The sequence below is a fragment of the Petaurus breviceps genome, unplaced genomic scaffold (assembly GCF_028583685.1).
Source record: "Petaurus breviceps papuanus isolate PSGF00001 unplaced genomic scaffold, PetGlider_PUasm1.0 90778, whole genome shotgun sequence".
Taxonomy (NCBI): Eukaryota; Metazoa; Chordata; class Mammalia; order Diprotodontia; family Petauridae; genus Petaurus; species Petaurus breviceps.
The window spans coordinates 4,825,242-4,848,777 of record NW_027187343.1 but is presented as its reverse complement, the minus strand read 5'-3'; the positions used below and the strand labels follow the sequence as shown (position 1 = coordinate 4,848,777).

At 40.3% G+C, this 23,536-nt stretch overlaps 1 protein-coding gene across 2 annotated transcripts in view; it reads left to right on the top strand.

The window, feature by feature from the left end:
• Positions 1-23,536, top strand: part of DESI2 (desumoylating isopeptidase 2) — a 72,179-nt gene that overhangs the window by 39,304 nt on the left and 9,339 nt on the right. The window contains exons 4-5 of one of the 2 annotated variants that reach the window (XM_069069154.1): positions 50-191; positions 6,082-7,903. In XM_069069154.1, the coding sequence (XP_068925255.1) occupies positions 50-191; positions 6,082-6,315 (376 nt within the window). In that variant the 3' untranslated portion in view covers positions 6,316-7,903. Of the gene's footprint in view, positions 1-49; positions 192-6,081; positions 7,904-23,536 lie in introns of those variants that run through there. The other variant, XM_069069155.1, reaches the window with a different exon arrangement.

Genomic DNA, 23,536 nt, shown 5'->3' with positions numbered 1-23,536 from the left:
CTATAAATACCTAAATATTATGTACTTATATTTTTTCCTTTTGTTTTAGAGAAGCTGTTGTTTTGGGAAGCACTGACTTCCTAGAAAATGATTTAGAAAAGATTGTAGAAGAATTGGGGAAAGAGTACAGAGGCAATGCTTATCATTTGATGCATAAAAACTGCAATCACTTTTCTTCAGCTTTATCAGAGGTAAATGAATTGTATCCAAAAGGGCTTCCAAATAGACAATGCTATTTAGTATTTGTTTCTTGTTTCATTAATTACATCTTACTTTGCTGTTTTATTTTTCTGATCTGCTTATTTTATGTAAAAGGAAACATGATTACAGAATTTATGTGATTTGCTTAAGGTCACACAAATAATTAATAGCAGACCAGAGATTATGACAAGGCCTCCTGACTTGGTCCAGTGCCATTTCTACTATGTTTCCTCCCTCAGTCTGGTCTTTTTGTGTTCCCCCAAATGAATAAATATTTATTAAATACCTATTTTGTGCAAGCTTATGCCTGCCCTTGTCTAACCTTACAGTTTCATTGTAATCCAGGATGCAAAAAGTCATGCTGGGGTTGCCTCCCAAAAGGAAACAAATTCATTCCCTCAAATTCATGTTGAATATGCTTTCTGTAGGCTTTTCTCACAACTGACTGAATTGTTAAAGAATACTCCCTGAAATAAGCTGGATTGCACAGAATGGGAGAAGTAAGGCTGAACTATTTAATTCTAGTTTAATAAGAGACACTTTAAGGTAGAATGGAAAGTGTGCTGGATTTGAAGTCAGTAAATGTATTGGCTTTTGAATTCCCAGCTCCACTTCTTAATATCCTTGTGACCTTAGCAAGTCCTGACCTCTCCCAGCCTCAGTTCATCTATATAAAATGAGAGGATAATGGCCTCTATGACCTTTCCAGGTCTAATCTATCATTCTTTGAACCATTACTAATGCAGAGTACTTTTGATGCCTCATCAGTATCTCTACTTAGTCCATTTTTTTCTCTGCCAAGACATTTGTCACCTCACTGTTGCTTGTATCTAAGATAATTTTGAAATTCACTTTTGAAATGTTACTCATTGCTTATCAAACTGCTTCACTGGTGACAGGAAGAGTTTATTGCTCATTGTCTTCTTGTACTCTCTCCATAGTCTTCAAGGAATATTGGAATAATGACTCTTGCTACACCCACAGTATCGTTCCATATGGTTCACATAATTTGGGTGAATCATCATTTAGCTTTCTCGCCTTCAGATTCTTAGTCAGATAGTTCACCACATTTCTTTGATTAGCATCAGATCTAAAATTATCTGTTTCAGAGGTTCAGTGTGGTATGCTGCTGCTTGATCTTTTGTGTTTTTAAGAGACAATAATTTCTCACATTAACATTTCACATATGAGAAAACTAAGACTTTGAAAGATAAAGTGATTTGCCTTTGATCACACAGCTACTAAATGTCTGAGGTGGGACTTGAACCCGGGTCACCTGACTGCCAAGTCCAGTTCTATATCCACTATTCCAGATTACATCTCAAGTAGACATCTAATTGGAAGGATATTGTATAATTGAGTTACTTTCAAGCTATATAAAATGAACAATTATGTTGTAGGCCACCATGGGTTCTCCTCTCCTCTTATATGAGGGGAATATTTATGTGCAGTGATACATGTTAGCTATTAACCATGCATTCAGAATTCATATGCCTTAGTAATAAGCCTGTTTAACATTTTATCCATGGAATCAAAAACTGGGAAAGAGGGCCTTAGAAATAATTTAACCAACATCAACATTTGTTTGACAAATGTGGAGACTTGAGAACCAAAACAGCCAAACAGCTTATTGTGGATCATAAAGGACCAGAGCTTCTGACTCAGTCCTGTTGGCCTGTTGATCTTTCTCATGACACATGCTGCTCCCCAACTTGTTGGGGGTCTTTGTACAAGATGATCACTGCTGTAGTCTAAACTGGGCCCCAGGGCCCCAGTAACCACTTCAGCATTTTCTGAAGGGATAGAGCCCAACAGTTAACTTGATTTTTTTTTTTTGCTGTGCTCTAGAGGTGAGCACATCTAACCAAGACTTGAACTCTTTAAATCCCGAATTTAGCATACACCAAATACAAGAAGTATTTACATACAAGCAGTAGAAAAGAAAAAGAAAATTGTATATGGAATTGCAAATCTTTATTATGTACAGCTTGCTTTTTTAAACTATGATAAATTAAACATGTCACTTTCAAAGCTGTCTTGCTGGTTTGTGATGCTGGCCTCCCTTTGGTTTTTTTTAATGCATTTTTTTGAAATGCTTAAGTGATCCTCTTTTTTTTAAATTAGGGAGAGGGCTGTGCTGCCCTATCTCCCCTTTACCCATGTTGCAGGGAGGAAAAAACAAAACTTTTATAGCAAATACATAGCCTAGCAAAATATTCCCACGCTGGCCATTTCAAAAAATGTGTCTTACTTTTTACCTTGAATCTATCACCTCTCAGTAAATAGGTTAGTGCTAAGTAAATGGGCTTCATCATCATCTTTGTAGAATCATAGTTAGTCATTAAATTAATCAAAGTTCTTAAGTTCTCATGGTTTATTTAGTCTTTTGTCTCCAATTATTGTGATCTGGACTAACTTGGAGTTTAGTTGGAATAATTTTACTACATTCTATTCATAAGTCATTTTTTTTTTTAAATTTTCATTACCCAGTATCAGGGATTAGCTTACTCTCTGTTTTTGTGATAGTATTAGCTCTCCTTAACTTTAATTTTCACTTTAAAATTATTTGTTACTAAATAAGAATCTTCTCCTTTTTTAAGAAATGCATTAAAAATTTTCTAATTTTCTTATTACTAAATTGCAGTTATGTTTGAAATAAAGTCACAAGACATCAAGGTCATCATTTTGCTAATATTCTTGAGAGGTAGACATTTTCTTCAGTGACTTCCATTAGACTCCTTCCCTACCAGTTAGTAAACTCTCAGAAAAAAACTTCATTGGAGTCACCTAACTCTACTTCTTCCATTTTCCACCATTGCTTTGCCTCTCTAGCACTGCCCATTTGATAGTATTTCACCAAAACACTTTTCCTAACAGCAGCTCTGTGAAGTATCTGAGGTGAAGTGATTTGCCCAGATTCCCACAACCCAAAGCACGGGATTCTAAAAGCAGGACTAGAGCTTCTGACCGTGAGGCTCATGTCAGTTTCCTGCCTTGTAGCTGCACCCAGGCTTCCTGTGATTCTGGTTGCAGACTGTGTGCCTGCCATTCCTCTCCTCCCTCATTCCTCTCAATGCAAGTCCCATCGCACTCTGTTCTATTAACAAACTGTCGGCTTTAAACAAACCTATTTCTCCACTTCCTAAATAAATATACTATAAGAATTTAAGAACTCTGATCTCCCCTACCCCTAGAAAACTTTTTGTATATATTTTGTATTTAATTCTCTGTTTGTGTTGTTTCCCCAAAATTAAATGTAAGGTCCTGGAAGGAAGGAACTCTTTTGTTTTGCTCTTTGTTTTCCCAGTATCTAGCCCAGAGCCTAGTGTATAGTATTATTAATAAATGCCTATTTAAAGTGGACATCATAACCATTCTGAAACATCAACCAATCAACAATCAAATGCTTTTTTATATATATACCAGGCACTGTGCTAACTGGGCGATGGGGAAACAAGTAGTGATAACTAACATTTATATAGGTTACCTAGATTCTCCTTTTTGGTTCCTACAACAGCCCTGTGTGACAGATACTCTTTATTATCCCCATTTTACAGGAGCCGAAAGTGATTCATTGAAAGTCAGTTCATCTCTGAGGCAAAATTTAACCTCTGGTCTCCCTGACACCAAGTCCAGTGCTCTCTCCATTACACCCCATGGCTCCCTACAGAAAACAGAACAGTTCTTGCCTGTAGGTGGCTTACATTCTTGTAGGAACCACTTGTATCCATAATTAATGTATGTATGTTTGTGTGTGTGTGTGAGTAAATACAAATATATACATAATAGATAATAACAATAGCATTTATAAAGCGCATTATATGTTATCTCTTTTCATCTACACAGCAACCCACTGAGGTAGATGCTATTATTATCTTCATTTTACAGATGGGGAAACTGAGTCTGGGAGAAGTTAGGTGAGTTGCTCAGGGTCACATGGCTAGTAAATAACTGAGGAAATATTCAAACTCAGGTCATCCTGACTCGAAGTCCAGCACTCTACACACTTCAGCCCCTAGTTCTCCCCAAGGTATTTTACAAGGGAGGACACTAACAGCTGGGGAGAATCAGGAAAAGTTTCATGCTGAAGATGGTGCTTGAACTACATCTTAAAAAGAAAAGAGGGACTTCAAGGTGGAAGTAAAGAGAGAGGGCATTTAAGGCGTGTGATATGACTAATATAAAGGTATGAAGATGAGAGATTCTGAAACTGTCCTTTAAAACTTTTATCTTTGGTAATTCACTGTCATTGCTTTACAGAATAAAGCCAAATGGTTAGATATGGTACATAAGGATTTTAATAAAATGTAGGCTAACTAAGAAGTCTTGTTAAGCACATAGTACAGTGAGTTTTTTTCCTTCATCCATTAATAAGGATTTTAGTTATGTTACTCATAAAGTTTTCGGGTCTAAAATCTACTGTGAATTGTAACTTACTCTTTTGAGGAATAAACCCAGGCAGAAATTTCTGTTCTCTCCTCCTGGGCTGATCCCCAGAGATTTTGTTGATGGACAAAGCAAAGATTGATCTCAGCATCATCACTGACATCCCATTCCACTCAACCTGCCCCTGAGCCTTCTCACATCCAAGGATTGTTGAATTCACCCCGGCCCTTTGACACAATCCTAGGGCATGGGGAAGATCTCTCCCTTCCCGTCAGGCAGTTGTTATGCTGCTCCTCACCCCGGGCTTGTTTCTTACCCTTGCTATCTGCAGAAGGGAAGGGGCAGAAAAGAAAAGTAGAAGAGCAAAGTTAAACCACCCAAGGTCCAGTGTAGTAAGAGCTTCCCACTGTTATGGGACAAAGGCAGAAGAAAGGTCGGAGATCTAGCAGGGAATCAGGTTCTCAGCTGGGTGGGATCTTCCTGTAGCCCAGGGCTTCTTAAACTTTTTATCCTTTTGACCCCTTTTGTACTTAAACTGTAGGTCTCGACACTGTGTGGTAGCCTAGTTTCCATGCTCCAAAGGGGACTACAGAATAGAAATAAACTAGGAATTAATAATTTTGTCTGATCCTCATATGAATAAGTCACAGAACAACTAAATCTGTTGCCCAGGAAGAGGTTTTATCCTAGATAGATTCCAGGACTTTGATAAACCTCATGTAACAGGTTGTCAGCCCTGGGAATGAAGTGAAGAAAGGAAGGCAAGAATATTTGTCAAATGAATGAATGGGAATTTATTAAACACTTAGCATATACCAAGCTTTAGGAATGTCAATAGGAAAATCAAGATTGCTTCAGATCTTAAGGACTCATGCGCTTGGATTGGCAGTGATGACACATAAAAGAAAGTTCAAGGGGATTAGCAAGGCCTGGTAGTCCACGGAGCACCTCATTGGACAGGGCATCATGGTCCAGAGGTTCTGAGGCTGCATCAAGAGGCCAGATGATAGGGCCCAGGCCTCTGGGCAGGCCATGTGTGAACAGGTACCAGGGACCAGGGGCAAGCTGGCTCCCCTTTGGAAGGTGGCCAGGACTGCACAGACTGAAAGTGGCAGATAGACTTATCCAAGCAGTAGAAGCTTGAGGCTCCCATTGATGTAGTAATATATTAGCCTGATGTCATATTTTGCAGTAACGTAAAACTTTTCTAGATGTTTCACAGTATAATTGTGAAGATCATGGAGAAAGCAAAAGGCAATTGATGTTACTTAAATATTATAGATGTGAAAAGTTCACAAAGTAAGGAGTGGCATTTGCTGTCAAGTTCCTGGCCCCTGACCTCACTGGGTAGGTAGCTTCTGTCAAAGGGCACTTTGGAATGTGGCCTATGGAGGACTTACTGTGCACTGTTCTTCCTACATTCCTCAGCACTAGACAGGATTAACCATATCTTTCATGTAACACAAAACCTGCCTTTTTCCCCCCCTCCTGTAGATTCTTTGTGGGAAAGAGATTCCTCGTTGGGTCAATCGACTCGCCTACTTCAGCTCCTGTATACCATTCCTCCAAAGCTGCCTTCCCAAGGAGTGGCTCACTCCTGCAGCCCTTCAGTCTAGTGTCAGCCAGGAGCTCCAGGATGAGCTGGAGGAAGCAGAGGATGCAGCCGCAGCAGCCGTCATGTCAAGTGCTTCAGCAATGTCCAGACCTGGGCGCCACACTAAACTATAAATTTCTCCAAAGTAACACATTCAGAACTTTGTCTGGCAGTTGAATTTCACTAGAAAGCAGCAAGAAAAGAGCAAACTTCTTTTTGGACATTCCTTTTGTATGCAACAATAGCTCTTCCCCAAATCCCAAGTTTTTTCAGCTCAGGATTATATTTGTAATTTAAAAGAATCACCTGACAGAAGAGGGAGGACTTTATGTGAAGCCACCCTCTGGTTTTTTTACCCACTTGTAAATTTGGATTTACTTCTGTTTTATACAAGATCTGTTGAGTTATGTTTACAGTATTTTATATTGCTGTTTACAAATCTTGCATGGACTCCTGCCACCATGAAAGAAGAAAACCTTAATGTCTTCATAAATTAGGCAGGTAAACTTTCTACACTTCCAGCTGCTGCCAGAGCTGTGGCATAAACAGCAGAAAATCAAGTACGTAAACAGGTACTTACACAGTTACGGTCACCATCACCTGCTTAAGAATTATGGTTAAAAAAAAAAAAAACATCAGAATACAAGGAGCCCGAGCAAGCTGGGCGTCAGATGAGAGTATATTTCAGTCAGAGGTCCTGTCTGGTGTTGGGAGGGGAGAGGTGAGGGTGGAAAGAACGATTCCTGAGGAGTGTTTACAGCTTTCCTTTTTGCCCTGCCATGCTCCCAAGATAGCACATCTGCCAGGTTTCCAACAGCAGCTGGTTTCTACCACCCCTACTGTCTACCTGGTCACCCTGTGCACTAGGAAAGAGCTGTGCATGCTTAGGACCTTGTCTAGCATTCATGACTCCAAGAATTTACTTAAGGATTGATTTTCTTGCCAGCAACTGCACATGTGTGATGAAAGCTCAATTTTACTTTAATGCATACTCATTTCCTAAACTGCAAAAGTGGTGGTTTTTTTCCCCTTGAACCTGCTAATTAGAAATCCTGGCCACTTCATCTAGTGCTTAAACGGAAGGTTGGGGAATGCCTTGAGGGATGTCCTGAATGTCAGCAGTTTTAGTTTGCAATCCAGATTCTTATAACTATTGAGGCTGTTAATTTATTGGGTTTACATGGTCCAGAGTAGTAAAGTATCTGTTGGACTTCGGTTATTTTCAGGCTTTCTGTACCATATCAGAAAGACATGCCGTGATGTGGGGAGTGTCTACCTAAATGTAGATCAACTTTGTCCAGCCCCTCTCATGGCTGTGTGCTGCCTTTGGTCATTTATAAGTGAATTATGTGCACAACCATTTCATCTCACAAGTAAAGGGCCATCCTACTCTCATAGACATTTTTTTGTTGACAGCATATTAATGTGTTTCCATTAGCTACATTTATTTTTTCAGCAACATTCAAGACTCATTTTTTTTTTTGGTCATTTTATAATCTCTAAAGTGTCTATGTAAATCCATCCACTTAAGAACCAAATTGTGACAACAGATAATAAGCACATGGTGTCCAAGAAAATATGTAACCTCCTGAAGGCCCCTGTGCCCAGGCACCTGTAGTCCTAGTTTGGCCCACCTCTGTAAAAATCATTCTTTACATGTAATATTAACTTTTTCTGCCTTAATGAATTCCTGCAATAAAATTGGATGAAATTTATAAACAATTCAAGGCAGTGACTTAAACTTCATAAGTATTGTTGGTTTTTAAGTGGTTTACCTTTATTTAAGCTGCTGCCCTGTGTTAAATATGTGGAGAGAACATATCTTTGAGTAAACTCTAGTTTTCACTTTTCCATATTCTGATTTTGATTGCTTTTATTACTTTTCATAGAACCTTGTCTTAGGGAGAAATCACTCATTGGTTTTAATGGAAAGAAAAAGTACGTAACTTAATTTGTGCTTTTAATTGTTCAATTTCCCTGAAAGAAAACCCTTGTTAAAAATTACTCTCACTTTTGGTCTCTTGGTTTATAAAGGACTCTGTACTACAAATGCAGTAAAAAGAGACAGGGACAGACACCACCTGCTTTCCATGTAAACTTTTCTGAGTCTGAAAATATGATTTAAAATAAGATACTAATGAAGTCACACTGTTGATATTATTGTAAAAGGAGAGAAATTCCTATCACTAAAACCTGAATCATTAGAAGTAGTTTGTTTTGCAATTATGTATTTTGTTAAATCCATTTAGATACTCATAGTTTAATTTGAGCTTCTGACTAATCTAAAGGAGTAGTAATTAGACAGTTTCCTGGTAAATAGCCAGAATGGCCCATCTGTACTTATTCAGGCTCCAATCAAGAGTAAAACACATGGTGTGTTGGGTTTTTTTTGTAATTTTTTAATTTGATTTACTGTCATCTGTAGCATTTGGAAATTAAATTCATTCTTGTGGGCCCTAGTAAAAAAATAACAGTAGTCTTAGGTTATTATCAGTACATGGGATGAGAATATAAAATTTTGTGTGAGAAAGATGCTTTATGACCTGCTTAGGCAGTTATTGCCTCAGGTCAGGAAATAAATGTTATGACTTCAGAAAAGTTATGACTTGGGTCAGGTCGTTCTCTTCAGATCAAAACTGACCTTGCTCTTTGTGACATTCATCCTGGCTTTTAAGGGATAAACTTAGTATTTTTGACCTTGCCACTTAACCACTCGGAAATTTGTTTTAAAATTTAATAGTTCAAGGATGTATTTGGCAAGGATTTACTTTGCATTTAGGGGGAAAAAAACAACTAATCACTTCTTAAAGGTAGGTGTGAGTTTTATTAATTATTCTTCTCAGAAGTATAGTATTCAGGTGATGTTAATAATATGTTGGGTTTTCCATTTATTTTAAATTATTGATTTCTCTAAAATCTCTGAAAATGCCATCTGCTTTGGAAGGTTTGCTCTTTGTGGAATCTTAGAAGGTGATGGTACTATATCTGTGTGACCATGTGCTATAAACTCGGACTCCACTTGATGCCCAAAATCCTGCCATCTGTTGCTCTGACTTATAGCAATAGTGCAAGTTGCCCTTCACCAGCATTTTTAGAGAGCAGGGAATTATGGTTTTCGTTAACTGACAGCATTGTGTATGCAGGAAGGCTTCATGCTCCCAAAGGAGTTAGAGTCTATCCATGGCTTCTTTCCATCATAAAACGGGTTGAAACACATTCACTATTTCAAGGTTCTAATCTGCTTGCCTTTTTTTTTTCCCAGTTCAGTTTCTGTAAGATACTTTGTACTTTTGATACACATTGTATTTTCTTTAATTGACAAATAGTCATCTTTATTTGAACAATGTGGATTCTTATCAGTGAGCCCCCCTTTTATCCTCCCCCTCCCTCCAAAGGCATCCCATTTTCTTTAGTGTGGTTTTATTGTGCAGTGGGATTCTTTACACTTAAATGGTTAATCAGAATCAGTGCACATTCATTTTTACTGTTTTCAAGGTGTGTTAAAGTGGGTGAAGAATCTTCACATACCTAAAGAGAAACTTTGTGAACTTGCATACAAGTTTACTGTCACTCATAGTATTTATATAAAAATAATGCTGAGAATCTTGACTTTTGTTACCTTAACATGGCAGTAAGCTATCGTGTTACATCAATTTATTAAAAAAAAATACTTTTATAAGAAATATTTTATAGTACTTTCTGGCTTCTGAGAAACATTAGCAGCTGCAAGGGGTGGTGGCATGTTGAGGATGGAATTTTATTTGCTCGAATTTCTACATATAATTGATAAATAATTGGTTAAATTCAGAATGCAATTTTAAATTCCACCAATGTCTTTAGCCCTCCTTGGGTAATGTTCCTTGTTATCTGATGTAAGACTTTCTTGTGACATGGTGATGGAGTTGTCAATGGAGGCGATCAAGCATCTGAGAAAGTCACTGGTGACACTCCAGCCACACCACACTCTTTTCTGCTCTCCCTCCAACTTTCACCAGGAAAAATGTTCCTGAGCACAGAGGTTTTTGACTTACTTCAACAGAACAGCAATTCTTTGCTCTTCTTCCCTTGTGATTTTTCTGGCCCTGTGGACCACTTTTCATTCACACAGCTGACCAACAACTTTCAATAGTGAGTGGAATTCTCAAGTTACTTAAAAGTAGGTGTGCTTTTAATGTGCCTACTGATTCCAGAGCATACACATGCTCAGCCCCATCCCACAGGATAGGAACTTATCATTTGGTCATTTGCTTTGAAAGGGATTCTCTCCTCTTGAAGCTTAGGCTTCAGAAATGGGAGTAAGACAATAAGAAACAAACTTTGATGTACTAGATAAGACCCAAAGGCCTTAGGTGTTTTTTCTTTCAAGCTGTCAAACCTGAGATATCATCAGAGACTGCCAAGTGTAATCAGGCAGGGAATCTTAAGAGCCATTTAAGATTCCTGAAGATGTTAAAGGACAATACTGACTGACTAGTGAAAAAACAATTTCATAAGACCTATTGAGTTTGGACTTTTTTTGGTGGGGCCAGGAGAGAAAGAATTGGGAGGGTGGGGGTCTATCAGCCTTATATTTGAGGGGTTTTATGAAAAGTACCTTGTGAATTTTTAAGTAAATTTTTAAACCACATAACCTAAGAGGTAGAATAGGCCCCAGAACCTAGGTAACTACTAAGGAAGCAAAAAGCCCCTCCGCTCCATCCTCAGTGGAGGGATGTATCTACTTTGTTTTACACAAAAAACAATGGATCCCTGAAATATTGTTCATACAGTGAATACTAAGTTCAAGGAATGTTGTGGTAAACCTTTAGGTTAAAGCAAATATTTTTTTTTAAATTGCAGGGGAGAAGCAGGTATAGCTTCTTTACTTTCCAAATCTGGATTTTACACACCACCTCATTTTTAAATGGCTTCCTACAGCAATAGAATTATATTAGATGTCAGAAAAGACGTTGCCCATTGAGGTTAAAGATATATTATTTTACCTTTTAATTATCTTCAACCATTGATTGGACCTTTCAGCAATTTATAGGACATTTAACTGTGTCTTATGAAGTGACCTCCAAAAATCTAGACTGAATTCTGTCATTTGTCCTGAGGGAAAATGGGAGGGTCACAACAACCACAGTAGTTCCAAAGGTTGGAATTAAATATTTTCTGGATATTATTTGTCTTATGACGAAATATTTTTCAATTGTGACATGAACTGCTTAATCCTTCATGGTTCCCATTCACTTAAAAAGACCCACTGTGTGCAAGGCATACTGTTCAGCAGTAGGGATCCCATGCTCACAGCCTGAGGTGACCATAAGAGTAAGACTGCATTAAGTGTAGTATGTTCAGATCAAAGTCTGTGAGGGAGAATCGGGAACCAAGGATTGCTGCTTAGAGAAACTGGCCTTGAAGAGAGGGCGAGGCTTTTTAACAGCCATCCATGGCAAGGGCCCTGTTGAAGGCTTAAGCAAAGAAAGCCCAGAAGGAGAGTGAGTTGAGAATACCCTTTTTGCTGCAACACAAAAGGAAGTAGAGGAGAGTGCTAAGGCAGTAAAGGTCAACTGGAACTTAAGGATCATACAGGGCATAGCAGGGTAAGAAGTTTTTATTCTGGTGACCCATGAGGAGTCACTGAAGGCCCTTGAAGCAACATGATCAAAAGCAAATGTGCCCTAATAGAAGATAACTGCTTTGGGATTTGTAATAATGCTTTAAAAAACTCATTCTGGCCACGTTATGAAGTAATGATACTCCACTGGAGAATGAAGACCCTTTGGAGAAGGAACAGACTAGAGGTAGAAGTTTGTAGCTCATTGCAATTGTATAGGTGACAATAATAACAGTGGATCTTTACCTAGAAGTGTTTAAATGTTTGCAATGGAAGATAAAGACTGGAATTAGAATGATTATGCTTACAATGAGGAGAGTGGAAGGAGTACGTTCAGAATGACAACTCTCCAAAAATCACCCTGTAAGACAAGGAACTCGCAAGTGATACTTGGAAGCTGCATAAGCAGCTGTGATTAAGATCCAGTGGTGGGGAACTTGGGGCCTTCTGGGTCCTCAGGTTCAGCCTTTTGACTGAGTCCGAGTTTTACAGAACAAATCCTTTTATTAAGGGGATTTGTTCTGTGAAGTTTGGATTCAGTCAGAGGGCAGCATCCAACGCCCTAGAGGTCCACAACATATGTGGCCTCAAGGCTACAGTTTCCCCAATGTAGTTTAATAACCAGTTGACAGATGTTTAAGTTGCACTAACCAAGTGCAAAGTGATAACAAGACATATAACATTTCTTTATCCTCAAAGAACTTACAGTCTAGTAATCAGTAAAGTATGCATAAAAATACAGTGCAAAGTGTAAGAGTACTTGGTGGGAGAGGGGGTTCCCACTGTAAATATTGGTTCAGATTTAGCTTTTCCAAGACTTGAGTTCATTCGTGCCTGTTGTCTAAGGCTGTGAACTTAAAGTTTGATTGGCAGAAATCTTTCTCGCCAAAATACAATACAGTAGACATTTATTAAATACCTACTGATACGGGGCAGCCAGGTAGCACAGCGAATAAGGGCACCGGTTCCAGTGTCGGGATGACCTGGGGATCGTATCCGGGCTCACACACTTCGCACCCACCCAGAAACACATGGCCATGTAACCTTGAGCAAGTTAACCCCAATTGCTTAGGGGCAGCCAGGTGGCTCAGCGAGTAAGAGTACCAGCTCCAGTGTCAGGATGACCTGGGGTTCAAATCTGGGCTCAGATACTTAGCACCACACCCAGAAATAACTGGCAATGTAACCTTGAGCAAGTTACTTAACCCCAATTGCTTTAAAAAAAAAAACAATAAAAATTTTTAACAATACCTACTGATAGCAGAGCTCCCTATTAGGCACTGGGGCAGGGGGTGATATCCAGATAAGACAGCACCTCTGCCCTCAAAAAGTTTATAGTCATAGTCAAGTAGTTAACATGAATAAATACTACATGTTAAATTCATTAGAGAAAAGTACCTTAATTACCAGGGAGATCAGAAGAGGTTTCCCAAAGGAAGTGATGTGTCTGTAGATTGGGTTATACTAGACTATAAAGAGCTTTAAATTATACAGAGGAATTTGATTCATCAGGGAGTAAATGACCGCATCTATTATTGTGGCAGGAATAATAAGAGGGGCAGACAGCGAGCAGGAAGACATGCAAGGAAGCTATTTCTGTCCTAGAATACAGTGAGAAGTGATGGGGGTCTGTACTAAGGTCATAGTAGTGGGTGTAGAGAGGAGGGGAATAGCTGTGAAAGAATATTTGAGGTAGCATCAACAAGACCTAAAAACTGGAGAGGTAAGGAAGCATCATGGACAATCCCAAAGTTTTGGATTTGGGAGACCAGGTCAATATTACCAAGGATGTTGAAGTCAGAAGGCACAGATTTAAAGGAAAAGATAATGAGCTCAGTTTTGGTCATGTGTTTAAAGTTGTTGGTGGGATATCCAAATGGAGGTACCCTGTAGGAAGTTATAGATGTGCTTGTGAAACTCAGAAGAGAGATTAAGTATGGAGAGAAAGATTTGGAAATCATATATAAATGATTAAATGAATTTTAAAAGCATTCATTAAGCATTTGAAATATATCAGGGCAAGTGATTAAGATAGACAAGGTATTAAGAGAAAAAGTATAAAGAGAAAAGATAGTCAAAAGACAGACCCTTGGGGAATACCTACTTTAAGTGTTCAGAAAAGAGATAAAAAAACTGGAGGAGACAGACCACACACAGGAAATTGGAGAAGAACCAGAAGATTGTGGTGTACAAAGCCAAATGGAAAGAATGTGTCAGAGGGACTACCCGACCAAGTCACAAACTGCAAAAAAAAAAAAAAAAAGATTAAGGAAGACAAGGACTACAAACCACTCAATTAATTTGACAATTAGAAGATCTTTAGAGCAAATACCAGATTGCACTGGATTAAGGAGAGAGTAAGTAAATCAGTAGTAAAGACATCAGATGTAACCCTTTGAGAAATGAGACAACTGAATGGGCTAGCAGGGCAATGGAAACCTACCAGTGTAGATTAAAATTAAACACTTGGGTTTTTACAAAGGAAGGAATCTCGTTCCCTAATAGAAAATTCTTCCCTTAGGGACAGCCTCTTTTCCTAAATAATGGATGATTAATTATACCAGTCAGTACCTGAAACAAGGGCAAATTTTAATAAGTTACAGTGCATCTCAAGTCTGGATTTTGTCATTTGTTTTCAGTGACAGAGCTGTCCATTCTCCCTTCAATAAATTCTTGTTAAACCTTTAATGAGGCATTTTTAACATGCATCTGTCCCATTAAAGTATAATTTGTAATAACAAGCAGTTGATATTTGAATCTGAACTGTAACTTTTTCTGGTACATCCTTTCACTTCTGGTATTTTTGCCTTTCAGGCAAAAAAAAAGTGACCTTCAGGTAGGATTATAGTAAACTACTCCGGATTACTTGGGGTTGTTATCCATGAGGGATATAGGGTTTTGCTGGTACAGAAAAGCTTCATTTATGGGGTGGCTAGGTGGCACAGTGAATAGAGCACCAGCCCTGGAGTCAGGAGGACCTGAGTTCAAATCCAGCCTCAGACACTTAAAACACAAAAACTAGCCGTGTGACCTTGGGCAAGTCACTTAAGCCCAGTTGCCCTCCAAAAAGCAAAAAAAAAAAAAAAAAAGCTTCATTTGCTTCAGTTTGTCTCAGCATGGAGTTATCATTAGACTCACATTTATATCATCCTTCTTGCAAACGTCCTTTGTTTATATGCATTATCTATCATTCTTATTAAAGCATTTGTCGGTAAAGTTCAGGATGTTGAATGTCATCCCCAAGCCCTCCTTTAAACCCCTGTCTACTCAAAAGACTACCTTCCTTTTAGAATCCTCACCAAATGTGAAACTTAGGAACAGTACCAACAGCTTCAGACTTCAGATAGTTCAGTGGTCTACCAGTGACTTTGATTTGATTTGGCTTTTTGACTGAGTTGTGGTCATTAGTGAGTTCCCCTTCACTCTGAAAAGGAGGGCAGAGATGCCTAATTGTTGATAGCCTTGATGTAATGATTGTGGAAACCTTTTTATTTCTTGTTCAAAAAATTCCTTAACTAAACCTAAATTCTATTTTGTTTCTTAGAGCAAATCAGTTCTGAAAAGACTGTTTGTTCGGAGTCTAGATGTGCTCATAGATAGAAGTTTCCTTAATCAAGAAGAATTTAGGAATATGACAATTTGAGAATCTGAGCCTCCAGACATATTTTTTCCATGACCCACCTATTTGTTACCAGAAATATTTGTGGAATGGAATTGTTGAACTTTAAATTTTCAGACGCACAAACCACATTTTTTAAAGAGTTTGAGAAATCACAGTTGGTGTTTAATTTTTTCTTATTTTGGGGGAAAGGGGAACTCAGAAAATTCTGAACTCCTCATAAAAGTGAACTTTTAAAAGCATTTCATTTTTGTACTCAGAAGATATGGGCTCCTGTCCCAGCTCTGGCACTTATTATCTGTGTGACCTTGGGCAAATCACTTTAATTCTCTGGCCTTCAGTTTCCATATCTGTAAGCTCCAGTCTTCATTGGTGGAGTGAGTTCCCCATGCCAGCGAAATGGCAGGTCAGTGCCCCCAAAAACACTAAGGTATTGGGGGTTAAGAGTAATATAAATTTACTTGTATAGCATCCTAAGGTTAACAAAGCACAAAGGGAGGTTGTGCAGATTTCTCTGTTTGCAAGATAAAGACACTGAGGCTGTGGAAGATTAAATAACTTGTCCATCATCAAACAGATAGAAAATGGCTGAGGATGACAACCCAGGACTCTTGACTCCAGGCCTAGTGCTCGAACCATCTACTATAACCAGCACATTGAAATCAATGAGCATTTATTAAATGTCTCTTATAAGGCAATATGATAAGCACAGAGGATAGATATAAAAATTAAAAAGAAAAAACTCTCTGATCGAAAGGAGCTTATATTTTGTATACTTTAGGTACTAGTGGAAGAACCTGCAAGTACAGTCCTTCAAGGAGCTTATAATATAGCATAGAGGCACCAGACAAACTGGAGAAAAATCAAAAGTACAAAAGTGTAAAAAATTAAGAACTTCCCTCATTGCCAAGCATTACACTCGAATCAAATGAGGTAATCTTTATAAAGCTTTTAGCACAGCCCAGTGGCACATAGTAGGCACTATCACCCCACACCTTCTCTGTACCAAGGACATTCTAATGAGAGAGACTCCAGCTAGGGGAATGGTGGCCTGGAGAGAGAGAGTTTTGCACCCAGAAGTTACTAAAGGGTGAATGCAACAGCAGGCAGTCCATTGTCTGACAACAGCCTTGTCCAGAGGATGGTCTATGTTAATTTAATTACTGTTGGAAGAAGTGAGGACCAGAATGAAAAGAAAAAAAAAAACCTGAAGGCACTGGCTAAGTCTACTTAAGCTTACAGCTTTGCCACTCCGTTCTGGAACTGTGGTGAAATCAACTGTGCCATTTTTCTTTCTAGAAAAGGTACATCAGGGGCGGCCAGGTAGCACAGCGAGTAAGAGCACCGGCTCCAGTGTTGAAAAGACCTGGAGATCGAATCCCGGGCTCAGACACTTAGCACCCACCCAGAAACACCTGGCCGTGTAACCTTGAGCAAGTTACTTAACCCCAATTGCTTAGGGGCGGCCAGGTGGCTCAGCGAGTAAGAGCACCGGCTCCAGTGTTGGGATAACCTGGATCAAATCCCGGGCTCAGACACTCAGCACCACACCCAGAAATAACTGGCCGTGTAACCTTGAGCAAGTTACTTAACCCCCATTTCTTAAAAAAAAAAAAAAAAAAAAGGTACATCAATCTGTTCCCTGTGCCTCCATTCACCATTCCCTGTACCATTTGACCAGTGTCCCTGCTTGCCCACTACGTGTACTCCCTTTGTAATGCAAGTTCGTCTTAGTGTTTGTACCCATCATGCTCAGTATAGCACCAGGTAGTCACAAAGCATTAATATTAAGCACCTACTACATGCCAGGCTCTGCTAAATTCAGGGAATATTTAAAAAGGCAAAAGACATCTCCCTTCAAGCCCACAGTCTGATGGGGGAAATGGGAAAGAGAGAAAGTACTAGCTTTAAGAGAGGTTGGGAAAGGCTTCCTGTAGTAGATGAAATCTTATTTTGGACTTAAAGACAGCATCAGTGTTTGTCCTTTTTCATTCATTTATTCATTTGTTACAGGAACTGCTGTACTAAGTGGATTAGATCCTTTCCAGCCTTGGTGTAGATGATCCAGGATGAAGGGTAGAGTACAGAACTGCTAAGATTGTTACTACTAGGCTTTTGAGGGATAACTCTGCCTTCAGCCTGTGGAGGGTGTCCAGGAAAGAAGTATGAATTAGGACTGCTACCATTTACATGCCTTTCAGGCACTGTGCTTCAAGTCATTTCCCTTTGAGGCTTACCTTCAAATCTGTGAGCTTTACCACCCCATGTAGAGCAAGGCTTATGTATTAAGTGCTATGCAGTCATGAGCTGCTGTTACTGTGTGCCATATTTAATCTATCCCGTCTTCTAATGATCCTTAGATTGATAATAGGGCTTTAACCTCACCGCCATCTATTGATTGCTGTGCCTGAAGATGGGTATTTGTTTCAGAGAGCACATCCATGAAAGTGCTGCACAACTCACTTGCAATCTATTCTGCTTTCCTCCCCCTGTCGAATTCTGGGCCCAGTGTGTCAGGACTCCTTCCAAACTTGTGTTATAATACATCGGAGTCCAACCTCAGGTTCATGGCTGGATTCCACCACTTCCTGGTTGTGTGACCTAAGACAAGTCCCTCTTGTGCAAAATGAGGATGCAAATTCTTGGAATCCTCTAGTAAAGGCCTCCTCCAGGAGTGTCAGTGACCCTGGGTTCTCAAAGGCTTGGTCAACAAGACATGAGCTATAGCAGGCCCTACTACACGTGAAAGACCTGGAACAGGTCAGGCTTTGGCCAAAGTTCCAAGTTAGTAGAGGACTCAGCTCTTAGCTATAAAGAGGAGGGCATCTGTGCCTGATCCTTGCTCCTTTTGCCCTAATGGTTTTCAAAAGATATCATGTTAACTTAAACCCAGGGCTTTCAGTAGAGATGGATAAAAAGACTGCTTGGGTCTTCAGTAAGGGCTTAAATATGCTTCTGTTTTTTGTTTTCCTGACATGCTAACAGTTGGAATCTCCAGACATTGTTCTGTGTCCAACTTGTCTGTGACTGGCAGTATTTTGTGGTACTAAACTGTTACGGTTAATACAACACCATAAAGGTGAACCTTTGATTTAATTTATATAAGGAGCTCCCAGGTGAGAAAGCTCACTGTCCCAGGACAGGTCAGTATCTTCTCTACCACTTAAGTGTCTTAAAGGATGGATTCTTACATTTTTTTCATTTCTCTTTAAATTTTTGATGGTCTAGCAAAGTCTGTGCCTTCCTCCTAAGAATATTTTTAAATGTATAAAATACATAGGATTACAAAGAAAAACAAAGTCACAGGTCCCCTGAAGTCTGTCCCTAGATGACCCCAGTTTAAAAGGGAAGGAGAGGGAATAGGCAAATAGTATCTCATTTGAGCCTCACAACTATTCTGGGAGGTAGGTGCTCTTATCTCCATTTTACATTTGAGGAAACTGAGGCAGACAGGTTGTGTGATATGCCCAGCTTCGCACAACAAATAAGTGTCTGAGGCTGGATTTGAATTCAGGTCTTCTTTACCTCACACCCTGTGTGATGTCCATCTTGTCCCCTGTCTTAGAAAGTTGCTTTCTCATCAAGAATCATCTTACCCTTGGGGTCACACAGCCAATAGATTTCAGGGTTAAGACTTGAACCCAGGTCTTCCTGGATTTCAGATAGACACTCATAACGCCAAACTCAAATCTGAAGAAAATTGGAGAGATTATAGGAGGACTGCAGATATTTCTTACTGCTTTGGAGGAGGAAGCTCAAAATTCTGTGAACTGACTCTACTGTTGCCATGCAGTAGCAGCACAGTACGTTAGAAAAAGCTGAACTGGGGAGTCAGAGGACCTGGGGCCAAGTACCGGTTACAGATGTATGACCTTACCTGAGTCACCTCTCTGGGCCTATTTCCTCATCTGTGAATACAGATTGGACAAGAGGGATCTCCAAGATCCTTTCCAGCTCTGTCCATCATTTTGTGAATATGCATGACGGGTAAGGATCAGCCTTGCCCAGTGTGGAGAGGCCCATCAACAGAGGATTGACCTCTTACAGGCTGGTGGAATTTTTTTTTTCCCCAGCAACATTTCATAAAGTTAAGCTGCTAAAGCATTGGGTGGGGAGGGTGGAGAAATCACTCTGCTTCAGTGGATAGAACAGGCATACCGATAAAATCAGATTCTTTAACTTACAGTTCTTAACCTCACTGAATTTAAAAGAACAGATGGGATTATATAATAACTTCGTGATGAAGTACTATGTAAATTAAATTTGTTACCTTTATTCAGGCCTGGGCAAGTTGAGAGTCAGACCTTACTACCTTCTCTTCCCCAAGCCACTAGTGAGGATTTAAAATACTACTCATCTTACAGAGCCCTCAGAATAAACCTTAGCTAATTTAGTGGGTTCTCAACCATTGGGAAGCCCTATACGCTTTGAGTCTTGAACTGGAAGGAACCTCAGGGGTGATCTCATCCAGCCTACACTTGAAAAAGGCATGCCTTCCATAATAATTTTGCTCACTATATGAGAACTTCCCCAGTGATGGGGGTAAGGAATCAAGGAGCCTCACTCAGATAGATGAAGCAGACCTTGGCAAAGCTCAAAACCCCTAGGTCACCCTGTTGAAATAAGATTAGCAGTAACTCTTGAAGTCCCTTTCCTCCCAGTGGGAAGGTTGAGTATCAGCTGGCCTCCAATTTCCAAGGTGCCACTGTCCCCTACTCCACCATGAGTCAACACCAGTTCTGAACCTCGACCTACACCCCAGATCTGAGCTCCCCATTCCTGCTCCTAAATCCTGGTCCTGTTTGACCCGCCTTGCAGCCTCCATTTTGAGTGCCTAACTCTATCCACAATCCGTGTCCACCCTCCCTGGTCACCCTTCCCTGGTCAGTTTCTTCTCCCTCAGTCAGGCTTGCAAGCTTCACTACCTGCTCCTGTCCCATAAAGGGTTTTGTCAGGTGGTGTTCTGCCTCCCGGACAGACCAGTTTTCTTATAAGACGCCTAAGCCTCACCCAGGGCTGTGACTAATGATCTCACCAATTACACCTACCTCATCTTCCTCCCAAGCTTGGGCTTAGGGAACACAGAACACAAGGACTGAATGGGGAACCACATGCCCCTGGGGCAGGATATGTTCTCTGCCCTAGTACCAGGGCTAAGGTCTCTGCCTCCAACCAGGTAGTCCTAGGGTATTTCCATTGGCAACATAAATGGCAGATGTGGAAAACTGCCCTCTTTTTCTTTTACTACTGTCCTTTGGGATCCCAAATCTTGTTCAGCTGTTTCAGTCGTGTTCAACTCCTCATGACTCCATTTGCGATTTTCTTGGCAGAGAGACTAGAGTAGTTTGCCATTTCCTTCTCCAATTCCTTTTACAGATGAAGAAATGAGGCAAACAGGGTTAAGTGACTTGCCCAGGGTCACACAACTAGTAAGTGCCTGAGGCTAGATTTGAACTCAAGAACTTCCAGACTTCAGGCCCAGCTCTCTATCCTCTACACCACCTCGCTGCTCTCCCAAATCCTACCAAACCTGTATTTAGTCAGTAGGGAACTCTCCCTCCTGAGACAGCCCATTTTTTTCCTTAGGCTGAAAGTCGACCTTTCAGCAACTCCCATTCATTGCTCATTCTATGCTCTGTGACCCAACAGAACAAATCTTAATGCTTGGTTTTATTAAGACCTTGTTAGTTTCTCAAGCTTATAGCAATACAAATTCCTTTTCACAAGCCATCCCTGTTTCCTATGTCTGATCCATCTTATAGAAAGGGGAGAAAGGTGTGCCTATGGACCGCATTGTTTAGAAATGGCTAAAACAGCCTTTCACCACCCAAGGCCCCGGGGGCAGAATCACTTCGGTGGGACTGAGTTTATTGTGCTTAATTTTGTGGTAGAGAGTGTGCTTGTGGAAAGTGGCCAAGATTGTAAATTATAGAAAATGGTGGCCATTACACTGATGAGGCAATGGACCGGTTTGGTTGTTTTATTTAAAGCACTAACACCAGAACCAAATTGGGCAAATTAATGGTTCTTTCCAAGTTTTCAAAAAGCACATCATCCTAAGAATGACCTGTGGTCATTACACAAGTCACAAGCCTTCAAGAATTTCCTGCTTTGATGGGTCCAATCAGCCCCGGGAGACCCAGGGCAGGCTAGGCTAGTGCAGGTCCATAGACTGCTAAAAGCTAGCCTCACCACTTTATTTTGCTTTCTCTAGAAGCCTACTTTTAGGCCTCATCCTGTAAACAGGGTGGTTTTGTAAACAGGCTGCTCTGTTAACAATAGAAACCTAGGAAGGTGAAAGTCTGAAAATGAACTAGAAACTTTCAAAGGGGGAACTTGATTTTCTGAAGTTTCCTTCTTCCCCACCCATGCCCTCCCATTGGAAAAACATGTTTTGTGAAATTGATTTTAGAATGGTAGAATCTTAATTATAATTAAGGAGAGCTTGCATTTTACTAGAGGGATTCAGGAAAGGCTTCAAGGAAGAAGCAGCACTTGAGTTGACTTTTGAAGGAAAGGAGGGATTTCATTAGGCTGAGATGGGGATGAGCAGAGACCTTAGTAGGCATGGGAATCAGCCTAAGCAAAGACATGAAGTTTGGAGACAGGAATGAGAAAGGACAGTGACTAATGCCAGTTTGGCTAGAATGGGGAGTATGTGAAAAGGAAGAGTTTGAGCTAATGTTGGAGAAGCAGTTCAGACCCAGATGGCAAAGGGCCTTGATTAGGAACGTGGGAAATGGATAAGTGGATACTTTATTTTGTGGACAGCAAGAAGTAGAGGAATGACAAAATCCAAAGATTGCTTCGGCCAGAGAGACCGAATAGCCAGATATGGACTGAGAGATGACAAAAAGCTGACCTGCAGGAGGAGGCGATGGATACGAGATAGACTGGGGGGAGAGGTGACAGTACAGTGTAGGGGCAGGTGCTGAGGAAGAAGGAACTGTCAGAAGAAAACTCGGGTTTCAACCCTGAGTGACTGGGATAGAATTAGGGAGAATGGTGGAGATCAGTACAGTTAGTTAAGAAGTTTAAAAGTCCCAAGGTCCTCATACAGGAAGATGGCGTGAGGCTGGTGGCCAATAACCTGGGACAGGACATACAGGACAGAAAGAGATAAAGTTAACCACGCAGGCTGTCTGTGCACGTGCTAAATTAGATCCCAGATTGTCCTTACATAGCATCTGGACAGTAGCCATCTCTGACTTATATCATCTAACAACTGCCTTGTACCAGGACGGCAGCGACTTTCATCTAAGAAAATATAAATTGAAAATACCCCCTCCCCACCTCCCTGGATTTGGGGGTCGCTGGTCATGGCATAAGGTACTCCGCCCTCGCCCCCCAGTGTAAAGATCATAAATCCTAGATGCAGTAGTACCCAAGCCAGAGGAATTGTGCTGATTCCACTCACAGGCAACTGCTATTTAGCAGACATCCTTTGGAAATATTTTCAATTTCCTTTTTTTTAAAGTAAGTGTTATTGTTATCTTTTGTTTTTATATCACCTGCATTTCCCAATACATCCCTCCCCCCATCCTTCCCAGAAAGCCACCCCTTATAACGTGGGGGGAGGGAGGGGATGAGAAAAACAACCAGTCCCACAAAACTGACCCAGCCATATCCCCAAAGCCTCACATCAGCAGTTTTCCACACCCACAGTTCCCCGCCTCTGGGAAGAAGGAAGTGTCTTCTCATATATCTTCTTTGGGGTTAACCTTGGTCAGAATTTCACAACATCACACTGAATTGTTTCATTGTGACCTGTTCTCTTTCAGTATTATCACTGCCACAATAAGTAAAACCACTTGTTTTTAACTCCTTGTGTCCCTGCTCTTGTGTGAAGACCTTGGGCCCAGGCCAAACAGAGATGAGGTCTATCAGGGACATCTGGTAAAGATATTCAACTAGTGGTATTGGCCCGTCATTTCAGTCACATCCAACTCTCCATGACCCCATTTGGAGTTTTCTGGGCAGAGATACTGGAGTGGTTTGCCATTTCCTTCTCTGACTCATTTTACAGATTAAGAAACGGAGGTAGACAGAGAAGTGACTTGCTCAGGGTCACACAACTAACGTCTAAGGCCAAATTTGAACTCAGGAAGAGAAGTCTTCCTAACTCCAGGCCTGGCAC